Genomic DNA, 21,443 nt, shown 5'->3' with positions numbered 1-21,443 from the left:
GTATGCTAAGAGGGATGGATGTGGGGACATTAGGATCACGTGCCCTCTGCCTTTTAAGACAGCCCCAGCAGAGCAGGTCAGCAGGCTGAAGAGCTGCGTGGGTCACCAGGGCTCAGAGACTTCACTCGGCCATCTGAAAGTTGAGGGACTTCAGCCCAAGCTGCCCTTTTCCATGCAGGCAAGGAGGCCAAGAGAAGGTGGATCGGCACGGTTCTGGTGCAGACAGGGGCTGCAGTGTGAGCAGGCCTACACAGACAAGGCTGTGCCCACACAGAGTGACAGCAGCTTTCGCTGTGAGCAGATTCCCAGGGGGCCTGAGCCATGGCAGTTCTTGATGGCAGCATGTTCCAATCAGCCCTGGAAGTCTTCTCTGGACGTCTGTCGCATTCTGGAATCCACACTGAGGACGCAGTCGCTGTGTCAGAGCAGCTGGCAGAGTCACGGGGAACCGTGACGTAGTTGGCCCAGGGAGCAACAACAAGGCCTGCACTGCTCAGCCAGCCCAGGCCAAAGGGGAGCACGAGAGAGAGCAGAGGAGAGAGGGGGGGAAAGAGGGCCAGGAAGGAAAGGCCTGTGCCTGAATGGACGTGTAGCAGCAGCTGCTGACAGCAAACTCGGTGATGGCAGGGGCACAGCAGAGCAGTGCAATGCTGGCAGCTTCCTGTGTCTTTCACACAGGCACTGCAGACATGGCCAGCACTGGGAGATCAGCAGAACTGCTGCACACCTCTGCCAGCCCAGGCCAGAGGAGTGCAGAACAGTGAGCTGCTGCTGAGGGGAGAGAGGATGGCCTGAGAGCTGACCTGAGAGGCAGGGCTGGCTGTGTGACAGCAGCCTCTGTGTCCTCCTCCTGTGTCTGTGAGGGCCAGAGGGCCAGAAGAGAACATGCCCAGACAACGAAGCCCTGCTGTCCTCTGCTGCTCAGCTGGAGAGATGTTCCGCCTTCCTGAAGGACGCTGATCCAAAGGGAAGGAATCAAAGGAAGTCCAGGCTGGCTGTCCTTGTGGGCATCAGCTGCTGGCAGCTGCCTCTGTGCTGCCATGGGCAGGGCACAGCACACACAGTGTTTGCAGTTCCCTGTGTGACACTGGCCCTGGTGACCTGACAGCCATAGGGAGACAAGAGAAAGAGCTGCCTCCCTCTGCCAGATGAGGCAAAGGTGAGAATCCCAGAATCACAGCATGGCCCGGGTTGGAAAGGAGCTCAAGGTTCATGAATCTCCAACCCTTGGCTCTCCAAGGGTGCACAGGGGGCTTTGTTCTCCCTGTGGTGCAGCTTCAGTGCCAACTCACAGCTGAGCTGGTTGGCACACTGTGACAGCCTGCCGCTCTGAAGCTCTTGGGGCAGTGCTCAGTTCTTTCTGAAGTACTCTGCAAAATGCTGCTTCTCCTTCACCAAGTCTGTTTCCAGACAGACGTCTTTTTCTCCTCTGTACACACAAACAGTATCTTGTAACTCCCTGGCACAGTGCTCAGAAGTGATACTTCTGGAAGCACGTCAGAGAAAAGTGGCCTTGTCCCAGTGGACTTTCAGAGCAGATGAGAACAAGTCTTGGTTGACGGCTTTCTTCTGCTCCTGGAACTGCACAGGCAGGTTGTGTGTTGTCATACTTTATGCCAGAGTGCCAAACTGAAGCAGTTTCTGCAACTTCTTTTTTTCATACTTGTCACTCTTTGCTGAGACCTTAACTTAGTCATTTTTAATGCGCTCTCATCTAAACTACTGTGTCCTCCAGTGTCAGTGTTGTATGAATCAGGACTGTGGGATTTCATCAGTGAAAGGATTCTGCTCTAATGACTGTCATTCTAAAGCTGATATTGTTTCTACCGCATCAGGCTTGCATGAAGCATCTTTGATCAACAGAGAAATCAGAAAAATTGCTTTTCCTATTGCAGTTTCCTTTTAACTAGTGATGAAAGCTGTCAGTTTATTTTTGGCACCAGAAATCCTGGGATGCAACCAGGTTAGATAAGAAGTGACACTGAGTCAACAGTAAGGGAACACAGATGAGATAGCATCACACAGCTCTGGAAAAGATGTTCCAGCTCTGTGTCTACCTACACCTTCAGGAGATGAAAAGTACTGGCTTACTGAGGTGTCCTGGGTTGCAGGTTCTGTTAATCTCCATTTTTGGAAGAGCTGCTTGCAATAAATATCTGCAGGCTTTCACTGAAATTGTCCTCTGCTTTATTTTGTAATCTTAGTTTCACCAATGCTTTCCAATATTATTTTCGTATGAGTGCAGATACATGGGATAGGATTTAAAGTTTTTATGGTGCTGCTGTATAATTTTCTGTAGTCATCATAAGCCAATAAAAAAAATAAATGGTAATCAGGCAATCTATTAACAACCTGTGGCACGTGTCAAAACAATGAAATTTCTTGCAGGAAGACAATATTGCTATACAATAATGTGGCAATCCAAAACTGTTAATTATACTTGATGAGCTGGAGATAATCCTGAAATGCGGGACTTTGATCTTAGCCAAGAATAATAAAACTTATTATCGTTCTTAAATTGGCAGCTGCTATCAAAAGCCTGTGTCTTATTTCCCTTTTGGTAACACTGGCTAAATCAGAGAAAGTGATAAAAGAATTTCATGATTGCAGCTTAGGGATTCCTTCCCACTTGACCAGAAGTAATCTGTCCAAAAATGTCTGTAAATACTTTTTCTATATTCTTTGGCCAGATGCACTGATATTTGAGATGAATGGCAAAAACATTTTGCGTACATAGATAAGCAATGCAAATTTGCTGGATTGTTTTAGAGAAAAAAGCTCTGGTTATCTGATCGTTTCCATGCAGAAATAAGATTTACAGAAAAATTCTCATTATTATTATTCATGCATGAATAAGTTCAAAAAAGAGATGTGGGGGATGTTGTTTCAATTCCAGGTGATTGTAGGAAGGACTGTCAGGATGGAAAGGCTAGTGTCTGCCATGGGCAAAGAAACACTTCTGGTTTTCATGTTCCCTTTGTCTATGAGTGCAAGAGGCCATGAGGAGAGTGTGCCCTAAACTTGGACCCTTTTTGAACATTGCAGCAGAGATGGAGAAGTGTTCAACCTTCTAGAAGGACTTCAGGACAAAGATATGTAATGAAAATAAGTCCAGGCTGGCTGTCCTTGTGGGCATCAGCTGCTGGCATCTGGACCTCTGCTGCCATGAGCATGGCAAAGCAGGTAAAAGATTGCGTTTCCTTGTGTGACACAGGAGCTCTTGACTTGAAAGCTAGAGGGATGCAATAGAAAGAGCTGCAACCTCTGCCAGACATGGCAAAGGTGAGTGGGATGTTGTTTCAATTAGTGCTGATGTCAGGAAGGACTGTAAGGATGGAAAGTCTGGTGTTTGCCATGGGCAGGGAAACACATCTGGTTTTCATTTTCTCTTTCTCTTTGAGGGCCATATAAAGAGCAGAGTGTGCCCTCACCTTGGACCCATCCTGCCCTCTGCTGCTCAGAGGGAGAAATGTCCAAGCTTCTAGAAGGAAATCAGGACAAAGATATGTAATGAAAATAAGTCCAGGCTGGCTGTCATTGTGGGCATCAGCTGCTGGCATCTGGACCTCTGCTGCCATGAGCATGGCACAGCAGGTAAAAGATTGCTTTTCCTTGTGTGACACAGGAGCTCTTGACTTGAAAGCTAGAGGGATGCAATAGAAAGAGCTGCAACCTCTGCCAGACATGGCAAAGGTGAGTGGGATGTTGTTTCAGTTAGTGCTGATGTCAGGAAGGACTGTAAGGATGGAAAGGCTGGTGTTTGCCATGGGCAGGGAAAGACATCTGGTTATCATCTTCTCTTTGACTTTGTGTGCCAGATAAAGAGCAAGGTGTGCCCTCACCTTGGACCCCTCCTGCCCTCTTCTGCTGAGATGGAGAAATGTTCCAGCTTCTAGAAGGACATCAGGACAAAGATATGTAGTGAAAATAAGTCCAGGCTGGCTGTCCTTGTGGGCATCAGCTGCTGGCATCTGGACTTCTTCTGCCATGAGCATGGCACAGCAGGTAAAAGATTGCGTTTCCTTGAGTGACACAGGAGCTCTTGATTGAAAGCTAGAGGGATGCAATAGAAAGAGCTGAAACCTCTGCCAGAAATGGCAAAGGTGAGTGGGATGTTGTTTCAATAACTGCTGATGTCAGGAGGACTTTAAGGATGGAAAGGCTGGTGTTTGCCATGGGCTGGGAAACACATCTGGTTTTCATTTTCTCTTTGTATTCCAGAAAAAGAAGAGAGTGTGCCCTCACCTTGGACCCCTCCTGCCCTCTTCTGCTGAGATGGAAAAATGTTCCAGCTTCTAGAAGGACATCAGGACAAAGATATGTAATGTAAATAAGTCCAGGCTGGCTGTCCGTGTGGGCATCAGCTGCTGGCATCTGCATTGCTGCTGCCATGAGCATGGCAAAGCAGGTAAATGTTGCTTTTCCTTGTGTGACACAGTAGCTCTTGACTTGAAAGCTAGAGGGATGCAATAGAAAGAGCTGCAACCTCTGCCAGACATGGCAAAGGTGAGTGGTATGTTGTTTCCATTGCTGCTGATGTCAGGAAGGACTGTAAGGATGGAAAGGCTGGTGTTTGCCATGGGCTGGGAAACACATCTTGTTTTCATTTTCTCTTTCTTTTTGATTGCCAGATAAACATGGGATAGATTGCCCTCACCTTGGAACTCTCCTTCCCTCTGCTGCTGAGAGGGAGAAATGTTCCAGCTTGTAGAAGGACATCAGGACAAGGATATGTGATGAAAATAAGTCCAGGCTGGCTGTCCTTGTGGGCATCAGCTGCTGGCATCTGCATTGCTGCTGCCATGAGCATGGCACAGCAGGTAAAAGATTGCTTTTCCTTGTGTGACAGGAGCTCTTGACTTGAAAGCTAGAGGGATGCAATAGAAAGAGCTGCAACCTCTGCCAGACATGGCAAAGGTGAGTGGGATGTTGTTTCAGTTAGTGCTGATGTCAGGAAGGACTGTAAGGATGGAAAGGCTGGTGTTTGCCATGGGCTGGGAAACACATCTGGTTTTCATTTTCCCTTTGTGTGCCAGAAAAAGAGCAGAGTGTGCCCTCACCTTGGACCCCTCCTGCCCTCTTCTGCTGAGAGGGAGAAATGTTCCAGCTTGTAGAAGGACATCAGGACAAGGATATGTAATGAAAATAAGTCCAGGCTGGCTGTCCTTGTGGGCATCAGCTGCTGGCATCTGCATTGCTGCTGCCATGAGCATGGCACAGCAGGTAAAAGATTGCTTTTCCTTGTGTGACACAGGAGCTCTTGTCTTGAAGGCTAGAGGGATGCAAAAGAAAGAGCTGCAACCTCTGCCAGACATGGCAAAGTTGAGTGGGATGTTGTTTCAATTAGTGCAGATGTCAGGAAGGACTGTAAGGATGGAAAGGCTGGTGTTTGCCATGGGCAGGGAAACACATCTGGTTTTCATTTTCTCTTTCTCTTTGAGTGCCAGATAAAGAGCAGAGTGTGCCCTCACCTTGGACCCATCCTGCCCTCTGCTGCTCAGAGGGAGAAATGTTCCAGCTTGTAGAAGGACATCAGGACAAGGATATGTAATGAAAATAAATCCAGGCTGGCTGTCCTTGTGGGCATCAGCTGCTGGCATCTGGACGACTGCAGCCATGAGTATGGCAAAGTAGGTAAAAGAATGCGTTTCCTTGTGTGACACAGGAGCTCTTGACTTGACAGCTAGAGGGATGCAATAGAAAGAGCTGCAACCTCTGCCAGACATGGCAAAGGTGAGTGGGATGTTGTTTCAGTTGCTGCTGATGTCAGGAAGGACTGTAAGGATGGAAAGGCTGGTGTTTGCCATGGGCTGGGAAACACATCTTGTTTTCATCTTCTCTTTCTCTTTGAGTGCCAGATAAAGAGCAGAGTGTGCCCTCACCTTGGATCCCTCCTGCCCTCTTCTACTGAGATGGAGAAATGTTCCAGCTTGTAGAAGGACATCAGGACAAGGATATGTAATGAAAATAAGTCCAGGCTGGCTGTCCTTGTGGGCATCAGCTGCTGGCATCTGCATTGCTGCTGCCATGAGCATGGCACAGCAGGTAAAAGATTGATTTTCCTTGTGTGACACAGGAGCTCTTGACTTGACAGCTAGAGGGATGCAATAGAAAGAGCTGCAACCTCTGCCAGACATGGCAAAGGTGAGTGTGATGTTGTTTCATTTAGTGCTGATGTCAGGAAGGACTGTAAAGATGGAATGTCTGTTGTTTGCCATGGGCAGGGAAACACATCTGGTTTTCATTTTCTCTTTCTCTTTGAGTGCCAGATAAAGAGCAGAGTGTGCCCTCACCTTGGACCCCTCCTGCCCTCTTCTGCTGAGATGGAAAAATGTTCCAGCTTTTTGAAGGACATCAGGACAAGGATATGTAATGAAAATAAGTCCAGGCTGGCTGTCCTTGTGGGCATCAGCTGCTGGCATCTGCATTGCTGCTGCCATGAGCATGGCAAAGCAGGTAAAAGATTGCTTTTCCTTGTGTGACACAGGAGCTCTTGACTTGAAAGCTAGAGGGATGCAATAGAAAGAGCTGCAACCTCTGCCAGACATGGCAAAGGTGAGTGGGATGTTGTTTCAATTAGTGCTGATGTCAGGAAGGACTGTAAGGATGGAAAGGCTGGTGTTTGCCATGGGCAGGGAAACACACCTGGTTTTCATTTTCTCTTTCTCTTTGAGTGCCAGTTAAAGAGCAGAGTGTGCCCTCACCTTGGACCCATCCTGCCCTCTGCTGCTCAGAGTGAGAAATGTCCCAGCTTCTAGAAGGACATCAGGACAAAGATATGTAATGAAAATAAGTCCAGGCTGGCTGTCCTTGTGGGCATCAGCTGCTGGCATCTGCATTGCTGCTAGCATGAGCATGGCACAGCAGGTAAAAGATTGCTTTTCCTTGTGTGACACAGCAGCTCTTGATTGAAAGCTAGAGGGATGCAATAGAAAGAGCTGCAACCTCTGCCAGACATGGCAAAGGTGAGTGGGAAGTTGTTTCCATTGCTGATGATTGCAAGAAGGACTGTAAGGATGGAAAGGCTGGTGTTTGCCATGGGCTGGGAAACACATCTGGTTTTCATTTTCTCTTTCTCTTTGAGTGCCAGACAAAAAGCAGAGTGTGCCCTCGCCTTGGACCCCTCCTGCCCTCTTCTGCTGAGATGGAGAAATATTCCAGCTTGTAGAAGGACATCAGGACAAGGATATGTGATGAAAATAAGTCCAGGCTGGCTGTCCTTGTGGGCATCAGCTGCTGGCATCTGCATTGCTGCTGGCATGAGCATGGCACAGCAGGTAAAAGATTGCTTTTCCTTGTGTGACACAGGAGCACTTGACTTGACAGCTAGAGGGATGCAATAGAAAGAGCTGCAACCTCTGCCAGACATGGCAAAGGTGAGTGGGATGTTGTTTCAGTTGCTGCTGATGTCAGGAAGGACTGTAAGGATGGAAAGGCTGGTGTTTGCCATGGGCAGGGAAAGACATCTGGTTTTCATTTTCCCTTTGTGTGCCAGAAAAAGAGCAGACTGTGCCCTCACCTTGGACCCCTCCTGCCCTCTTCTGCTGAGATGGAGAAATGTTCCAGCTTGTAGAAGGACATCAGGACAAGGATATGTAATGAAAATAAGTCCAGGCTGGCTGTCCTTGTGGGCATCAGCTGCTGGCATCTGCATTGCTGCTGCCATGAGCATGGCATAGCAGGTAAAAGATTGCTTTTCCTTGTGTGACACAGGAGCTCTTGACTTGACAGCTAGAGGGATGCAATAGAAAGAGCTGCAACCTCTGCCAGACATGGCAAAGGTGAGTGGGATGTTGTTTCAATTATTGCAGATGTCAGGAAGGACTTTAAGGATGGAACGTCTGGTGTTTCCCATGGGCAGGGAAACTCATCTTGTTTTTATTTTCTCTTTGTGTGCCAGAAAAAGAGCAGAGTGTGCCCTCACCTTGGACCCCTCCTGCCCTCCTCTGCTGCTGCTGAGAAATGTTAGAGCTTCTAGAAGGACATCAGGACAAAGATATGTAATGAAAATAAGTCCAGGCTGGATGTCCTTGTGGGCATCAGCTGCTGGCATCTGGACCTCTGCTGCCATGAGCATGGCAAAGCAGGTAAAAGATGGCGTTCCCTTGTGTGACACAGGAGCTCTTGACTTGACAGCTAGAGGGATGCAATAGAAAGAGCTGCAACCTCTGCCAGACATGGCAAAGGTGAGTCGGATGTTGCTTCCATTGCTGATGATTGCAGGAAGGACTGTAAGGATGGAAAGTCTGATGTTTGCCATGGGCAAGGAAACACAGCTGGTTTTCATTTTCTCTTTCTCTTTGAGTGCCAGATAAAGAGCAGAGTGTGCCCTCACCTTGGACCCATCCTGTCCTCTGCTGCTCAGAGGGAGAAATGTTCCAGCTTCTAGAAGGACATCAGGACAAAGATATGTAATGAAAATAAGTCCAGGCTGGCTGTCCTTGTGGGCATCAGCTGCTGGCATCTGCATTGCTGCTGCCATGAGCATGGCAAAGAAGGTAAAAGATTGCTTTTCCTTGTGTGACACAGGAGCTCTTGACTTGAAAGCTAGAGGGATGCAATAGAAAGAGCTGCAACCTCTGCCAGACATTGCAAAGGTGAGTGGGATGTTGTTTCAATTAGTGCTGATGTCAGGAGGACTTTAAGGATGGAAAGTCTCGTGTTTGCCATGGGCAGGGAAACACATCTGGTTTTCATTTTCTCTTTGTGTGCCAGAAAAAGAGCAGAGTGTGCCCTCACCTTGGACCCCTCCTGCCCTCTGCTGCTGAGATGGAAAAATGTTCCAGCTTCTAGAAGGACATCAGGACAAGGATATGTAATGAAAATAAGTCCAGGCTGGCAGTCCTTGTGGGCATCAGCTGCTGGCATCTGCATTGCTGCTGCCATGAGCATGGCAAAGCAGGTAAAAGATTGCTTTTCCTTGTGTGACACAGGAGCTCTTGACTTGAAAGCTAGAGGGATGCAATAGAAAGAGCTGCAACCTCTGCCAGACGTGGCAAAGGTGAGTGGGATGTTGTTTCAGTTGCTGCTGATGTCAGGAAGGACTGTAAGGATGGAAAGGCTGGTGTTTGCCATGGGCAGGGAAACAGAGCTGGTTTTCATTTTCTCTTTCTCTTTGAGTGCCAGATAAAGAGCAGAGTGTGCCCTCACCTTGGACCCCTCCTGGCCTCTGCTGCTCAGAGGGAGAAATGTCCCAGCTTCTAGAAGGACATCAGGACAAAGATATGTAATGAAAATAAGTCCAGGCTGGCTGTCCTTGTGGGCATCAGCTGCTGGCATCTGCATTGCTGCTGCCATGAGCATGGCAAAGCAGGTAAAAGATTGCTTTTCCTTGTGTGACACAGGAGCTCTTGACTTGAAAGCTAGAGGGATGCAATAGAAAGAGCTGCAACCTCTGCCAGACATGGCAAAGGTGAGTGGGATGTTGTTTCAATTAGTGCTGATGTCATGAAGGACTATAAGGATGGAAAGGCTGGTGTTTGCCATGGGCATGGAAACACAGCTGATTTTCATTTTCTCTTTCTCTTTGAGTGCCAGTTAAAGAGCAGAGTGTGCCCTCACCTTGGACCCATCCTGCCCTCTGCTGCTCAGAAGGAGAAATGTCCCAGCTTCTAGAAGGACATCAGGACAAAGATATGTAGTGAAAATAAGTCCAGGCTGGCTGTCCTTGTGGGCATCAGCTGCTGTCTTCTGCATTGGTGTTGCCATGAGCATGTCACAGCAGGTAAGGGATTGCTTTTCCTTGTGGGACAGCTGTTAAGCCATTCTGATTCACCCTTTGCATCCACAGCATACAGTTTTTTCCCACACTGCTGTTTCTATCCAGCAGTATGCATATGTGCAGTGCTACAGATGTTGGTGGTCCTGCCTGTGGCAGGGGGTTGGAGATTCGTGATCCTTGAGGTCCCTTCCAACCCGGGCCATTCTGTGTGTGTGTGTGTGACTGGCTAAACACCAATTGTTGCTAGCTCAGCAGGTATACTGCTAATTATTGAACGCCTGACAGCTGCTTATCAACACTTGGCCACTATTTCTGGACACCTGCTCATCCCTGAAGAGAGAGAAGTTTGGAAGGAGGACAGAGGGGAGTCTCTTGATGCCTGCCTGTTGCATCCCAACCTGCCCACAGAGTGAGTCAGTTTGGCGTTGTGTGGAGGCCCTGGCTTCTTTGGAGTCTGTTTTTCTTTTGCTGAGCTTCTCATATCCAAACAGAATGGCCTTACAACATGCTTTCTGGTCCTTAATGCTATACCCATGCAATTTGTAACTATTACAGTTCTGTAAGTGAGAATTGATCACATGATTGAACAACTGTATTTCTAAAATATGTTATGAAATAACTTCTTTTTACTAATACTAATACTAATAAAGTCTTTCTACTTTTTCAAACTGTTTCTAAGGGCAAATTACAAAACACATCGTGCTGTACTGCTTCAGAGCAATCCCACATTTGATAGCCAGTGCAGAAACAACATTCCATCCTACAGCATTAGCTAGTTCAGAGGTACCAGACGTGTATCTGGATGTGGCTGTTGTGCATAACTGGGGCTGAGGGATCAGAAGTGACAGCTCCACTCTTGGAGACCACAGAACTAAAATGGAAAGATAAAATAGTTGCAGGGCAATTGTTCTGTGTGCCTGAAGCAGGGACCGATTTATGGGGGAGAGATTTAACAGTTAAATGAGGATTACAGCTGCAAGTCTGTGAAACAGATATCAGGGGTCAATGAATGTGTTAACAGCTGTGATGAAGAAGAAATGAATCCAAAGGTGTGGGCAGGGGAAGGAAATCGGGGTGGACTCACAATTTTCCCTTACAAAGAACTGCCCAAGGAGGGAGTGGAGCTGTGAAACAGCAACAATATCCCATAGCCTTAGAAGGGAGAGTGGGTCTAAAAGCTGTAACACAGACAGTGCTTAAGGATGGTCTTCTGGAACCTTGTCTGTGGCCTTATAACACCCCAATCCTGTCGGCACGGAAGGCAGACGGCACGTATCGGCTGGTGCAAGATGTAAGGAAATGACTGAACCCGTTCTCAAAAGACAGCCTGTGGTTCCTAACCCCTATACCCTAATGAGTCAGATCCCACACGGACAGCAGTGGTTTGGTGTGAGAGACCTCAAAGATGCTTTCCGGACAGCCTTTGGACTCAGGGAGAAATGGCTGCGTTTGTATGAGGACACATTGTAATCCTATCGTGATTCGTGATGATACTGTAGATACTGGAACTCGTGCTAATCCTTGTCTTGGCAGCATTTGAAGCAAGCAACTGGTGCTGCTGTCATGCAGAAAGCTCCCTTCCAACCACTCAGCAAGCATTTGGATGAGACAGCTTCCTGCTGGGAGCCCTCCGACATCACTGCTGCCTCCTCCAGAACCATACCTGCAGATGCTTCAGAGCTCTTCAGCATGGACTTCCTTCCTCCCATCAGCAGCTGCTCCTGCACTGACCTTCATTCACACTGGGATACCATCTGCTTCCAGCAGGAGCTGACCTGCGAGACAGAGAAAGGAAGCGTGGGATGAGCACAAATGCAGAAGCACAAGGCTGTGTCACCACCACGTCTTGCAGCCTTGGGAAGTCAGCTGCAACTGCAGCCTTGGTCAGAATTACAACAGGCACCGTAAATTAAGTGAGACCTCTGAAGTTGTTGCCATGATCAGAAATAGACGCTGAAATCGCTCACATAACTGTCGGTGGTTCCCTCCAAATTCTTTTGCTTTGGGGAACAGATGGACTCGGAATGGAAGGACACGAGAAAAATGACATCTGTTTGAGCTCAGCAGACTTGAGAGGTGGGCCTGGGTGAACCTCATGAGGTTCAGCACAGCCAAGTGCAAGGTTTGGCATTTGGGCCGGAGGAATCCCAGGCATTCTTTTGTCATCGTGGTGGTTTCCAATAGACCCCAACAATGAGACATCAGGTCGCCGTGTGGGCTCCTGGGTGACACTGCCATTTCCCAGCCATTGCAGCCTAGGGGCAAATAAAGTAAAATACTTCAGAAAGATCTCACACTGATTGCATATTTTACTGTTCTTTTACACAAAACAGAAGGAGAGGGCAGCAGATGCATACAGCTGCATCAACACCCAGGCTGCTAAAGGAATGGAAAGACAGAAACATCAAATATCAATGCCTTATTCTAATGCAAGGAGGGAAGCTTCTATCAATGTTACTTTTTATCATTTAAAATGAGCAGTTGGCACTCTTAAAGGAAAATCCTAGGCCCCAGGTTCTGGCAGTGTGGCAATCTGGACTCAGCTGTGACTGATCCAAACAGTCTGTTCCAGATTTTAACATCCCTTCTATGCATTCACAAGTTTTCTCTCTTGACTTCCCCTTACAGCCGTTAGATGCCAGCAAAACATCCCACAAACACTCCTTACCTCTGTGCACACAGGCACCCATCCAACCAGAGCCATCAGTCATTCCCAGCCATGCGCTCTTCCTCCAATCATGGTCAGCATCACACGGCCGTCACGCAGCTCACTTGAATCAGTTTTTCTCTTCTTTCTGGAGGTGTCCTTGCTTCTCAGCCTTACCTTCTCGTGATGTTTATCTCGCTCTGCAGCTCCTGCTCTGAATAGGCTTTCTTGGATTCCCGCATGACAGGCACAAAATGCAGCCACAGCCCCTGCCACCAAGGTCAGCTCTTCAGCACACATTACCTGAGGAGCACTTGGCAACTCCTGCAACCTGAGCAGTGCCAGGAAGACTGTTTCACTTCTGCTTCTCCTGGCTCAGAAATTCATTTTCCTACCTAGAAAATGGAAAAAGAAAAGAAAGAAAAAAAATCCTGACATTAGCAGACACAATTGATACTATGGAATTCTGGAAGGCAAGGGATTTGCCCTCTATGATGAGAAGTTGAGTGCAAAGAACTAAGAAGAGCCATGAGCAGGTTGTGAACTTGTGGGTAAAATCAGGAAGTGCAGCAGTGCAGGGCTTCTGGAGGTGAGGGTCTGCTACAGCCGCCTGGAAAGAGAGCCTGTTGGTGGGAGCTGCTTACTGCAGCCAGCAGAAGCATCGCACTCACTGACTCTCATCCTGATGGGGGATTCCAGTCAGTCTGGGAAATCAGCATGGCTGGCTGCAAGCAATCTGACAGACTCCTGGAGTGCAGTGAGAATCACTCTGTGGTGCAGGCATTGGGCACAGCAAGCAGAAGGGAAGCATTGCTGGACATGGTGCACACCAGGGGTTACGACAGGAGGCGGTCAGGGCTGCAGTGACCATGCCCTCCTTGAGTTGGTGATCTCAAGGAATGCGGGCCTGGCAGGAAGCAAAGGCAGGAGCCTGAACTTCAGGAGAGCCAGCTGCAGGCTGTTCCAGGAATCCTTGGACGAGATCCTCTGGACAACTGTTTGTAGGGGCAAAGGGATGGAAAAGAGCTGGTCACTTTCTCAGAAAAAAACTTGCTCAGGTTGCAGGCTGAGCTGCAGGAGAGGAAGGGGAGGAGGTGCCAGCACGGCTCTGCACGATGCTCTGCCACACTGGGCAGCTTGATCATGGCTCAGCAGTAGGATCAGACGAGGAGAAGGGGAGAAGGAAATCAAGGATGGGAGGGAACCATCAGACACAGTCAATAAGTGTCTGTGAAGTCTTGCAAACCAGAGATTCCCAGGTTGTTTCTGCTTTTGCAGCATTTGTGTGGTGCAGGGTGAGCAAAAGGTTCTGCTGCTTGATTCTTCTGCAGGAGCCGCCTAAAAGGGAAATGGCCACTGAGCTGCAGACCAAGCAGTACTGCCTGACGTTGGCCAGGGGGAGCTTCTCCTGCCGCAGTGTGCTGATGACAGGTCTGGAGATGATCTGCAGGGCCAGTTCGTAGATGGGAGCCAGGAAAGGACATGATGGGAGGAGGGAGGTGTTAAGCAACATCCAAGGCATCAAAATGCATCAGAAGGCCCTGAAAAGCGTCACAAAGCCACAGCCAGGAAGCTTGGGAGTATCATGAGCAGCATCCAGTATGTGAGAGATTATTTGCTACCATGCCAAATGGTAGCAGAGCTCCCCCTGCAGACATCCCAAAGCCAGACAAAACAGGAACAAACCCGGAGCTGAGCTGCATGCACCCCACAGAAACAGCATTGCAAGCTGGGGTGCCTTGCTGTGTGCTGCATTCATCCCAGTCCGTGTGAATGAAGACTCTGGAGGCAGTCAAGGCGTTGGTTGAGCACGAGTGTGCTTTTATTATTATATAAAGGACAGGAGGGTGTGAGAGGTCCACGGTGAAGATGGGACTCATCCTGTCTTGTCATGGAGAGAGTGGCTCAGAGCTCTCAGTGCTGCTGTCCGGTGCCTGGGACTGGAGGTCTGATTGAAAGTCCCCCTGCAAAAGGCTCTGCTCCTCTTCACTTATGCTGACCTGCTCCTGCATGGAGGTGCTGCTGTCGGGGCACTCACACTGTGCTTCAGATGGGCTGCACTGCAGAGACTCTGGGTTAAAATCCACACTTGTGACTGTGGTGTCTTGCAGGCTCAGGTCAGCAACTTCAGCAGAGCCAGGTGTAATGAGAGCATGGACTTCGATGAGCTCCTTCTCCCCATTAATGTTGTTAGATGGAAGGCTGCTATTAGAACTGCAGCAATTTGTGCTTCCTATGAGCTCTCCACTGATGGAAGCACACAGAGCATCCTCGCTACTTGCCCTGGATCTTATGGCTTGGCAAGGGCTCGATTCACCTAGAAAGGATACACAGGGGTTAGTGTCAAACTTTCACAAGCTGAATTACGACAGTGGTACTTGATCAGGGGTGAAGATTTAGGCACGGGATTGAACGCTAGAAAGAGATACATGTGCAGAGCAAGCTTGAATTCTATGTTCCTGAAAAGCAGGGATTTGGAAGCTGCATTTGCACCCTTACCTGCCAGGACTACCACTGCTGTTTCTGAGGGCTGCCTGGCATTGCGCTGCAGTTGGCGTTTGCTGCCAGAGGATGGCTTCCTGAGGCTGAAGCAGCAACACCAACTGCTAGCTGGTGATTCCTCAGTCTTGCTGGGTGGATTTTGTCTGGAGAGAGAAAACAGCCAATGCTGTGAGTCGTGCGTGGTGCAGGGTGAGGGAAGAGCAGCACTGAGCTCTTGGCAGCAGTTGCTTGTTCCTAGCACTGCCTGGTTTCTGCAGGAAAACACAAAAACCCACCCAAACAATGATGCTAGGTGCTGGAAAAGAAAGTCCTCTTTACCTGTCAGATGGAAAGTCAACGACGGTGTGGAATTTGCCCTGCCCAGCTGCAGGGCTTTCTTCCACTTCAATGTCCCTGCTGCTCTCTGTTACCACAGAAGAGGTGCTGTGGCCTCGCCTCTGTGCCTGTGCCTCCTCCAGGCTGAGCAGCTTTGTGGCAGCAGAAGAGACCCCCACAGACTTGGGCCCTGGGAGAGAATTGTGCCCTGTCAGGGAAAACCACAGGTAAGAGCGAGGATCAGAAAGCAGCAGCACAGCCACCACAGTTCTGGGGGAGGTGCTGTATTTTTCACAGGCTTGCTTATCCGAGCCACTGGAAGAAGAGGAGCTCAAAATAACCATGTGGGAAGAGGTGTGTTTATGGCAAAGGACACGGTCATCATTAAGAGCAGCTTACTGTATCAAAATAGGCAAGGAAAAACCCAAGGAAATGGGGGCAGGGAACTGAGAAAGCTTCGCTGCCACACTTGCATCAAGCTTTTCCTGCGTGCAAACCATAATAATGATGGTTTCCTCCTTGTGAAGTTTGGGCTTGGACATTCTCAGCATCCAGCAACAGGATGTCAGATTCTAATGGAAGTCCAGAGGTCTGCTGTCCCCTTGATGGTAAAAGAGTATCTCAAACATCCTGGAGAAGGCCTGCATTTGGTCAAGGTGTCAGGTCAAGATCAAGCTAATGGAGGAAGACACTCACCTGCTGCATCTGCAATGTCTGCTCCGGATTTGGAGCAGAAGAGGACGTCTGTGTGGTTGATGATGAATTCCACCACATCCGACTGCGTCTGCAGCTCCATGCAGGCAGCTCTTCCGCTGGCGCAGGCAGACTCGTTCTGCTGTGATCTGTAGAAAAGGCAGATTTTAGAAGTCATTTCTCCAAGACCGTTTCCCCGAGTCTGAATTGTTGCAGCCAAAAGCTGTCAGCTGAGGCTCTGGAGACTTCCGCAGTGGGCAATCAGTGATGCCACTGCAGAAATTCCCCTGGATGATCAAGGACACGTCAGTCCCATCTCAACAAGACTGCAGAAATTGTCACCTAGACATTGTGCCCGTGGGGATGGAGAACAGCTCAGGCTCCTGCTCTTCTCTCAGCCACAGATTTTACAGGAGAAGAGCACATTTGATGGAGAAAAAGGGAGCACTGTTTTTTTTTTTTAATGGAGAACAGATGTAAGCGTTGTGTTGAAACAGAACCAGCAGTTTACCTTAAGAGGTTTGGAGCCCACACAATGGCTAGGTTCTTGGCATGCATGTTTGTGATGGTGGAGCTCCCAGCCAGACACGCCAAGTGTCTCATCAGGAACTCCAGTGTCCTGGAAAACAAGAGAGGCAAACGTTCAGCACCAACGAGCATGCCGTGCTGCAATTCAGAAAGACAAAGGCTGGAACCGCATCGTTGCCCTCTGCAATGCAGCAGGGCTGAGCTCAGCAGGCTGAGGGCAGCACTGACCTGTAGTGAGGAGCGGGCAGCTGCTGGATGACGTCCTGCATTCTGAGCAGCCGCTCCTCCTCTGTAGCGGCACCAACAGCATCCTGGAGTAGTGCAGAAAGGGAGCGAGACACCAATCAGGCTAGTACACCACTGCGAGTAAACCTCGTGGGGCTGACAGCAAAAGGGCCTCCGAGCTGGGGCACTGCTGCAGCCATCTGCCAAGAGGCCCAGGAAGAGGGAAATGAAAGACGTGGCCTTGTGCTTACCGAGAACTTGCCGTACAGCTGGTGGGTGAGCAGAGGGTTCGGGAGCTCCCTGAAGTACATCTTGCAGAGGGAGCTCACGCTGTGAATGTCACGGACGGTGAGCTCAGGAATCTGCTCCGACTCAAATTCCTGCCTGGAGAGAGGGACGCAAACCCGGTTGAGCGAGAGGAAGGCAAGCCCAAAGCCACACCAGATGCACTCAGGCTGTGTCAGTCGCAGCACTCTTACCGCAGTCTCTGGATGTTGGACGCGACGCCGGACAGGCGGTATATCCCCTGCACCACGCCGTGCTGCTCAATGAACTCAGCGCAGCTCTGGAGGACCTGGGGGACTGAAGAACACGTGCCAGCCGTCAGTGGAGCTCCTGATTCAAGTCCTGCTGCAGCTTGTGCTTCCGGGAGTCACATCCCATCCACTAAGCCCAGCCAGGCTTGGCTGAAGCAAATACAGATGTGCTTGTCTCTTAGGAGCATCCGCCTCACTTTATCCTTCAGCCATCAATTCCCATTACACGTGTCTCCACGGCTATCAGCCTGCCCCCTGCTAGATATGAGCTCCCTTTCATCTTCTTTAGATGCCCAGCAGAGGAAGATCTCAGGAATGGGCTGCTCCTTACCATCACGACCGGAGTGGAGAAGATGCTCTCCCAGGTCACCGCCAAACACCCTTTCCTTCTCCACCTCCCGCTCGGTCGGTTTCTTTGGGCGGGCCTTCACCAAGGAACGAAGGAAGGTGAGGATCTTGCTGCGTTTCTTGGGCACTGCACAACAAAAGGAAGAAACCAGGTCATTTCAGGTCTGGCTCCGTTGGACGAGGCCGAGCACAGCACATTCTACAGAGCACGTCAGAACGGGAAGAACATTACCAACCAGTACATACAAAAAGGGATTTTCCCCATCTCTGGAGGAGCCCAAGGCCAGGTTGGATGGGGCCCTGGGCAGCCTGGTCTAATCTGACAATAAATGTGGGGGCTGGCAGCACAGGCTGATGCAGGGAAGTGGAAGCCTAAGATCCTTGCAGACCCTTCCATCACAAGCCATTCTATGAAGATTCTATAGTTTCCACAAGTCCAGTCATAAACACAGGAAGATTGCACCAAATCCCTGCCCCATGGTGTGCATGAAGGATCATCAACCCAGAGGACAATGTGGGATGGATAAAGGAGGTACTAAACATGGAACACACCCCCAAAAAGACTTCATTTTGCTTCCCCACACCATCAACTGTAACATCCGTACCTGGCTTTGGCACAGAATTGATGAGTGCCTCAGGAATGTTCTTATTAATGAGTTCCACACACTCCCCTGGGAAAAAACCAACCTGTAACAAGAAGAAAAGAGAGGCCAACTATTGCATGCAGCACTTCTCAGAACTGAACTGTTAAACCAAAAGCCACATAACATTTCCCTCGAAATGGCCATAGTTCACAGCATAATGGTAATAATTTTTCACATTTGCAGCCAAAGGCAAGGTCCTCTGACACCGACACAGTGAAACTGTTTATGTCCACTAGGCATCCTGTGCAGGCAGAGCAGCTCTAAGCTGAGATTCCTGCCTTTACTGAAGTTGCACTCTCCAGTCTGAAGCTTTTGCCTACCTGGAAGCCAAGCTTGCCTCTCCACCAGGGGGTCAGCTCCTTTGGTGGCATGTCGATGACACACACGATGTCTCCCACCTGCAAGAGATTGCAACGTCAATCCCAGCTTCAGCACAGCTGGGAGGAAAGCACAGCTCAAATGACTGCATTCTTCTGCACTGCCAAACATCGCCGAGCGTGAGAGCACTTGCACCAGTGCAGCTCTGAAGGCATTTGCCATTGTAAAATTGAACAACAAGGAATGCCTTGAACTGCTTACCTCAAAGGAGAGTTCATCCGCTGCCTGGGCAACGTATCTCTTAATAGCATGGGCAGCAGCAATAGCTGGAATGTTCACAGCTGACTCCCCATGGTCCAGCAGGGGTTTCCCCTTGTTCTCAGTCTGAAACAGAGAGCACAGGCCACGGTGAGGAGCCAGGAACCAACAAGGAGGATTTCAAGGTGAGGAGCACATCTGCAGAGAAAGCTGCAGGAAATGCACTCGGTCCTTATCATGGGCACTTCAGAAGGAACTGCAAGTCTAATAACGGCTGTTTCTCTCCCTGGTGTGCAGCAGGCACACGCCAGGCAATGCAAAGATGCATCTCTCCCCACCCAGACTAATCAGCAATGGCACTGACGCAGACAGGTGGCCTTGTCCATTTTGCCCCCTCCTTTCCTGCGCTCTTTGTGCAGGAAGGCTGACTGTTTCAGATGCTAAGAGACCGTGCAGAGGGAAACCAAAGCTACGGCTGCAGTTACAAGGTGCAAACAGTGCCACTGCAAGCACCAAGCAGCTCTCTTGAGCAGTCCAACCAACAGCGAGGCCAAACAGAGCAGAGAATGATTGTTGTTTCTGCAGCCATTTCAAGGGAAAAGTCAGTAGAGGACAAACACAACAGCCGAGATGGCTCTGGTAATTTTATAAACTTGCCACGCTTGCACTACTGTCTTGCCACAGAGGAGCTCTCTTGGAAAGCAGGAGAGCACATCTGCGGCTCACTCTGCTGGCTGCAGTCAGGGAACAAAGACCAATCAGAGCTTCATACTCTACCTCTGTCCATGCCAGGTCAGGCCCACAGCTGATCTCGCTGCACGCCACAGCCATCAGCGTAGGTGTGACAAGCTGGAACTGAAAAGAAACACACTTTTATGTTCACTGTTCACATCTCTGCTGTGCTCCCTACAGCTGTCGGGCACACTCACACAGCCCAAGCACGCCTGCTGGTGTCCCTGGTGATGCTGTGCAGCTCTGCACAAGCTGGGGCTGGGACTCTTTGCCTAAGGGATTGGTTTCCTGTAGACCAGCTGGTCACAGCACCACAGACAGCATCCTTCTGAGGGCTGAGCTGCAGAGCACGTGGAGAAAACCCACACGTGACCAGCGTCCCATCAAAGCTGGATGAGGCTGTGTTACTAAACACGGGGCGTCACGGGCTGCTAAAGCATGTGGGGGGACAAAGCATGGCAGGTACCTGGCAAGAGATCAGAACGAGGGAGAGAAATCTCACGAATCCGCAGCCGTTCCTTGTCACTATGCTCTGATCTTCCACGAGCAAAAGCTGCACCAGGGAAGCAGGCAGAGGGTGGAGAGAGGAGAGAGAAAGAGCAGGTCAGTTTGCTTCCACGGTTTAGCAAAGACTACGACGGAAAATCCAAAGTCTGCCCTCCCTCAACTTAAAAACTTAAGTTTTCAACTTAAAACCGTTTCCCCTTGTCCTGCTGTTATCTACCCTTTCAAAGAGTTGATTCCCCTCCTCTTTTTAGGCTCCCTTTAGGTACTGAAGGCTGCCATGAGGTCACCCCACAGCCTTCTTTTCTCCAGGCTGAACAAGCCCAGCTCCCTCAGCCTGTCTTTGCAGGGGAGGTGCTCCTGTCCCCTGATCATCTCTGTGGCTCGCCTCTGGACCCTCTCCAACAGCTCCCTGTCTTTCTGGACACTGTAGTGCAGCTGGGGCCTCACAAGAGCAGAGCAGGGGGGGACGATCACCTCCCTGTCCCTCATGGCCACCCCTCTGCTGATGGAGATAATGTGATCCTATGAGCTCCGCCAGCCAGCAGTTCTCAGCACTCACTGTCCCCCCGTCTCTCCCACACTGTCTCAGCTTACCTACAAGGTGCTGCACAGGACGGTGTGAAGACAAAGGGACGCAGTCGGTGCACAAGTGCAACAAGCGAGCTGCTCAGTCAGAGCTCCAGCGCTCCAATGAAGGGACGCAGCACGCACTGCTCCTCCCCTCATTCTAGCCCTTATGACATCACTGAGGGCCACCAGGCTGCTCCACCACGACGGACAGGGTGGGGAGGCAAGACCAGGCACAAGGGCAGAAGATTCCAACAGCCCAGCCCAACGTTCTGGAATCAGGGGCTGCTTGGAATTCTACCCCAGCCAAATCCTGGAGAAGCTGGCACGGGGTCGTCATGACCAAAGCGCAGGACCTGGCGCTTGCTCTTGTTGAGCCTCGCACAACTGGCCTCAGTGCATCCCTCTGGAGGGCCTTCCTGCCCTCAGCCAGATGGACGCTTCCTCCCAGCAGCGTACCTTGCAGTGCTGGGCCCATGTCAAATCCACACTAGAGTGGGTTTTGTTACATTCAAGGGCATGTTGCAGCACCCATCTATTTCACCTGGAAGGAAATAAAGCAGGAGATGGGAGAAACACAGAACTGCTGCCAGACTGCTTTATCCCTTTCTCAGCCCAACTTCCCTTGCCTCATCCCCTACCCCAACTCCTGGATGATGCCCACGGGCTGATAGTTGGATCTCAAGTCCATAGGACTCCTTTCACAGGGCTCCATCAAAAAGGCTGTCACACTTGTTCCGTACACTCACACTGACCCAGCAGTGGTATCACAGTCACTTAACACACACACAACAACCAAACCCCGAGCATGCACATCCCTTCCTGCGTGACTGCAGCCCACAGCTCCCCTTCACACCTCCGTGGATCTCTGGTGTTTTACACGGATGCAGCCTCGCTGCAGC

At 49.9% G+C, this 21,443-nt stretch overlaps 1 protein-coding gene and 1 long non-coding RNA gene across 2 annotated transcripts in view; both read right to left on the bottom strand.

Moving 5' to 3' along the window:
• LOC149912256 (rho GTPase-activating protein 32-like) overlaps positions 1-19,587 on the bottom strand; it is a 117,882-nt gene extending 98,295 nt beyond the window's left edge. The window contains exons 1-3 of the mRNA XM_090130731.1: positions 19,513-19,587; positions 18,739-18,861; positions 18,480-18,557 (exon numbers count right to left, since the gene is read on the bottom strand). Of these exons, the coding sequence (XP_089986857.1) occupies positions 18,480-18,557; positions 18,739-18,861; positions 19,513-19,566 (255 nt within the window). The 5' untranslated portion in view covers positions 19,567-19,587. The remainder of the gene's footprint in view (positions 1-18,479; positions 18,558-18,738; positions 18,862-19,512) is intronic.
• LOC149912257 (uncharacterized) lies at positions 14,557-15,287 on the bottom strand. Its single transcript, XR_016461512.1, has 3 exons — positions 15,189-15,287; positions 14,868-15,013; positions 14,557-14,685 (listed from the first exon to the last, which is right to left on the bottom strand). It is a non-coding gene; the product is annotated as an uncharacterized LOC149912257 (long non-coding RNA).
• Positions 19,588-21,443: the final 1,856 nt, after the last annotated feature.

Source organism: Phasianus colchicus, chromosome Z (genome assembly GCF_987193195.1).
Source record: "Phasianus colchicus chromosome Z, bPhaCol1.hap1.1, whole genome shotgun sequence".
NCBI lineage: Eukaryota > Metazoa > Chordata > Aves > Galliformes > Phasianidae > Phasianus > Phasianus colchicus.
Note: the sequence above shows the minus strand (reverse complement) of the source record. Positions and strands in the feature narration are given on the sequence as shown.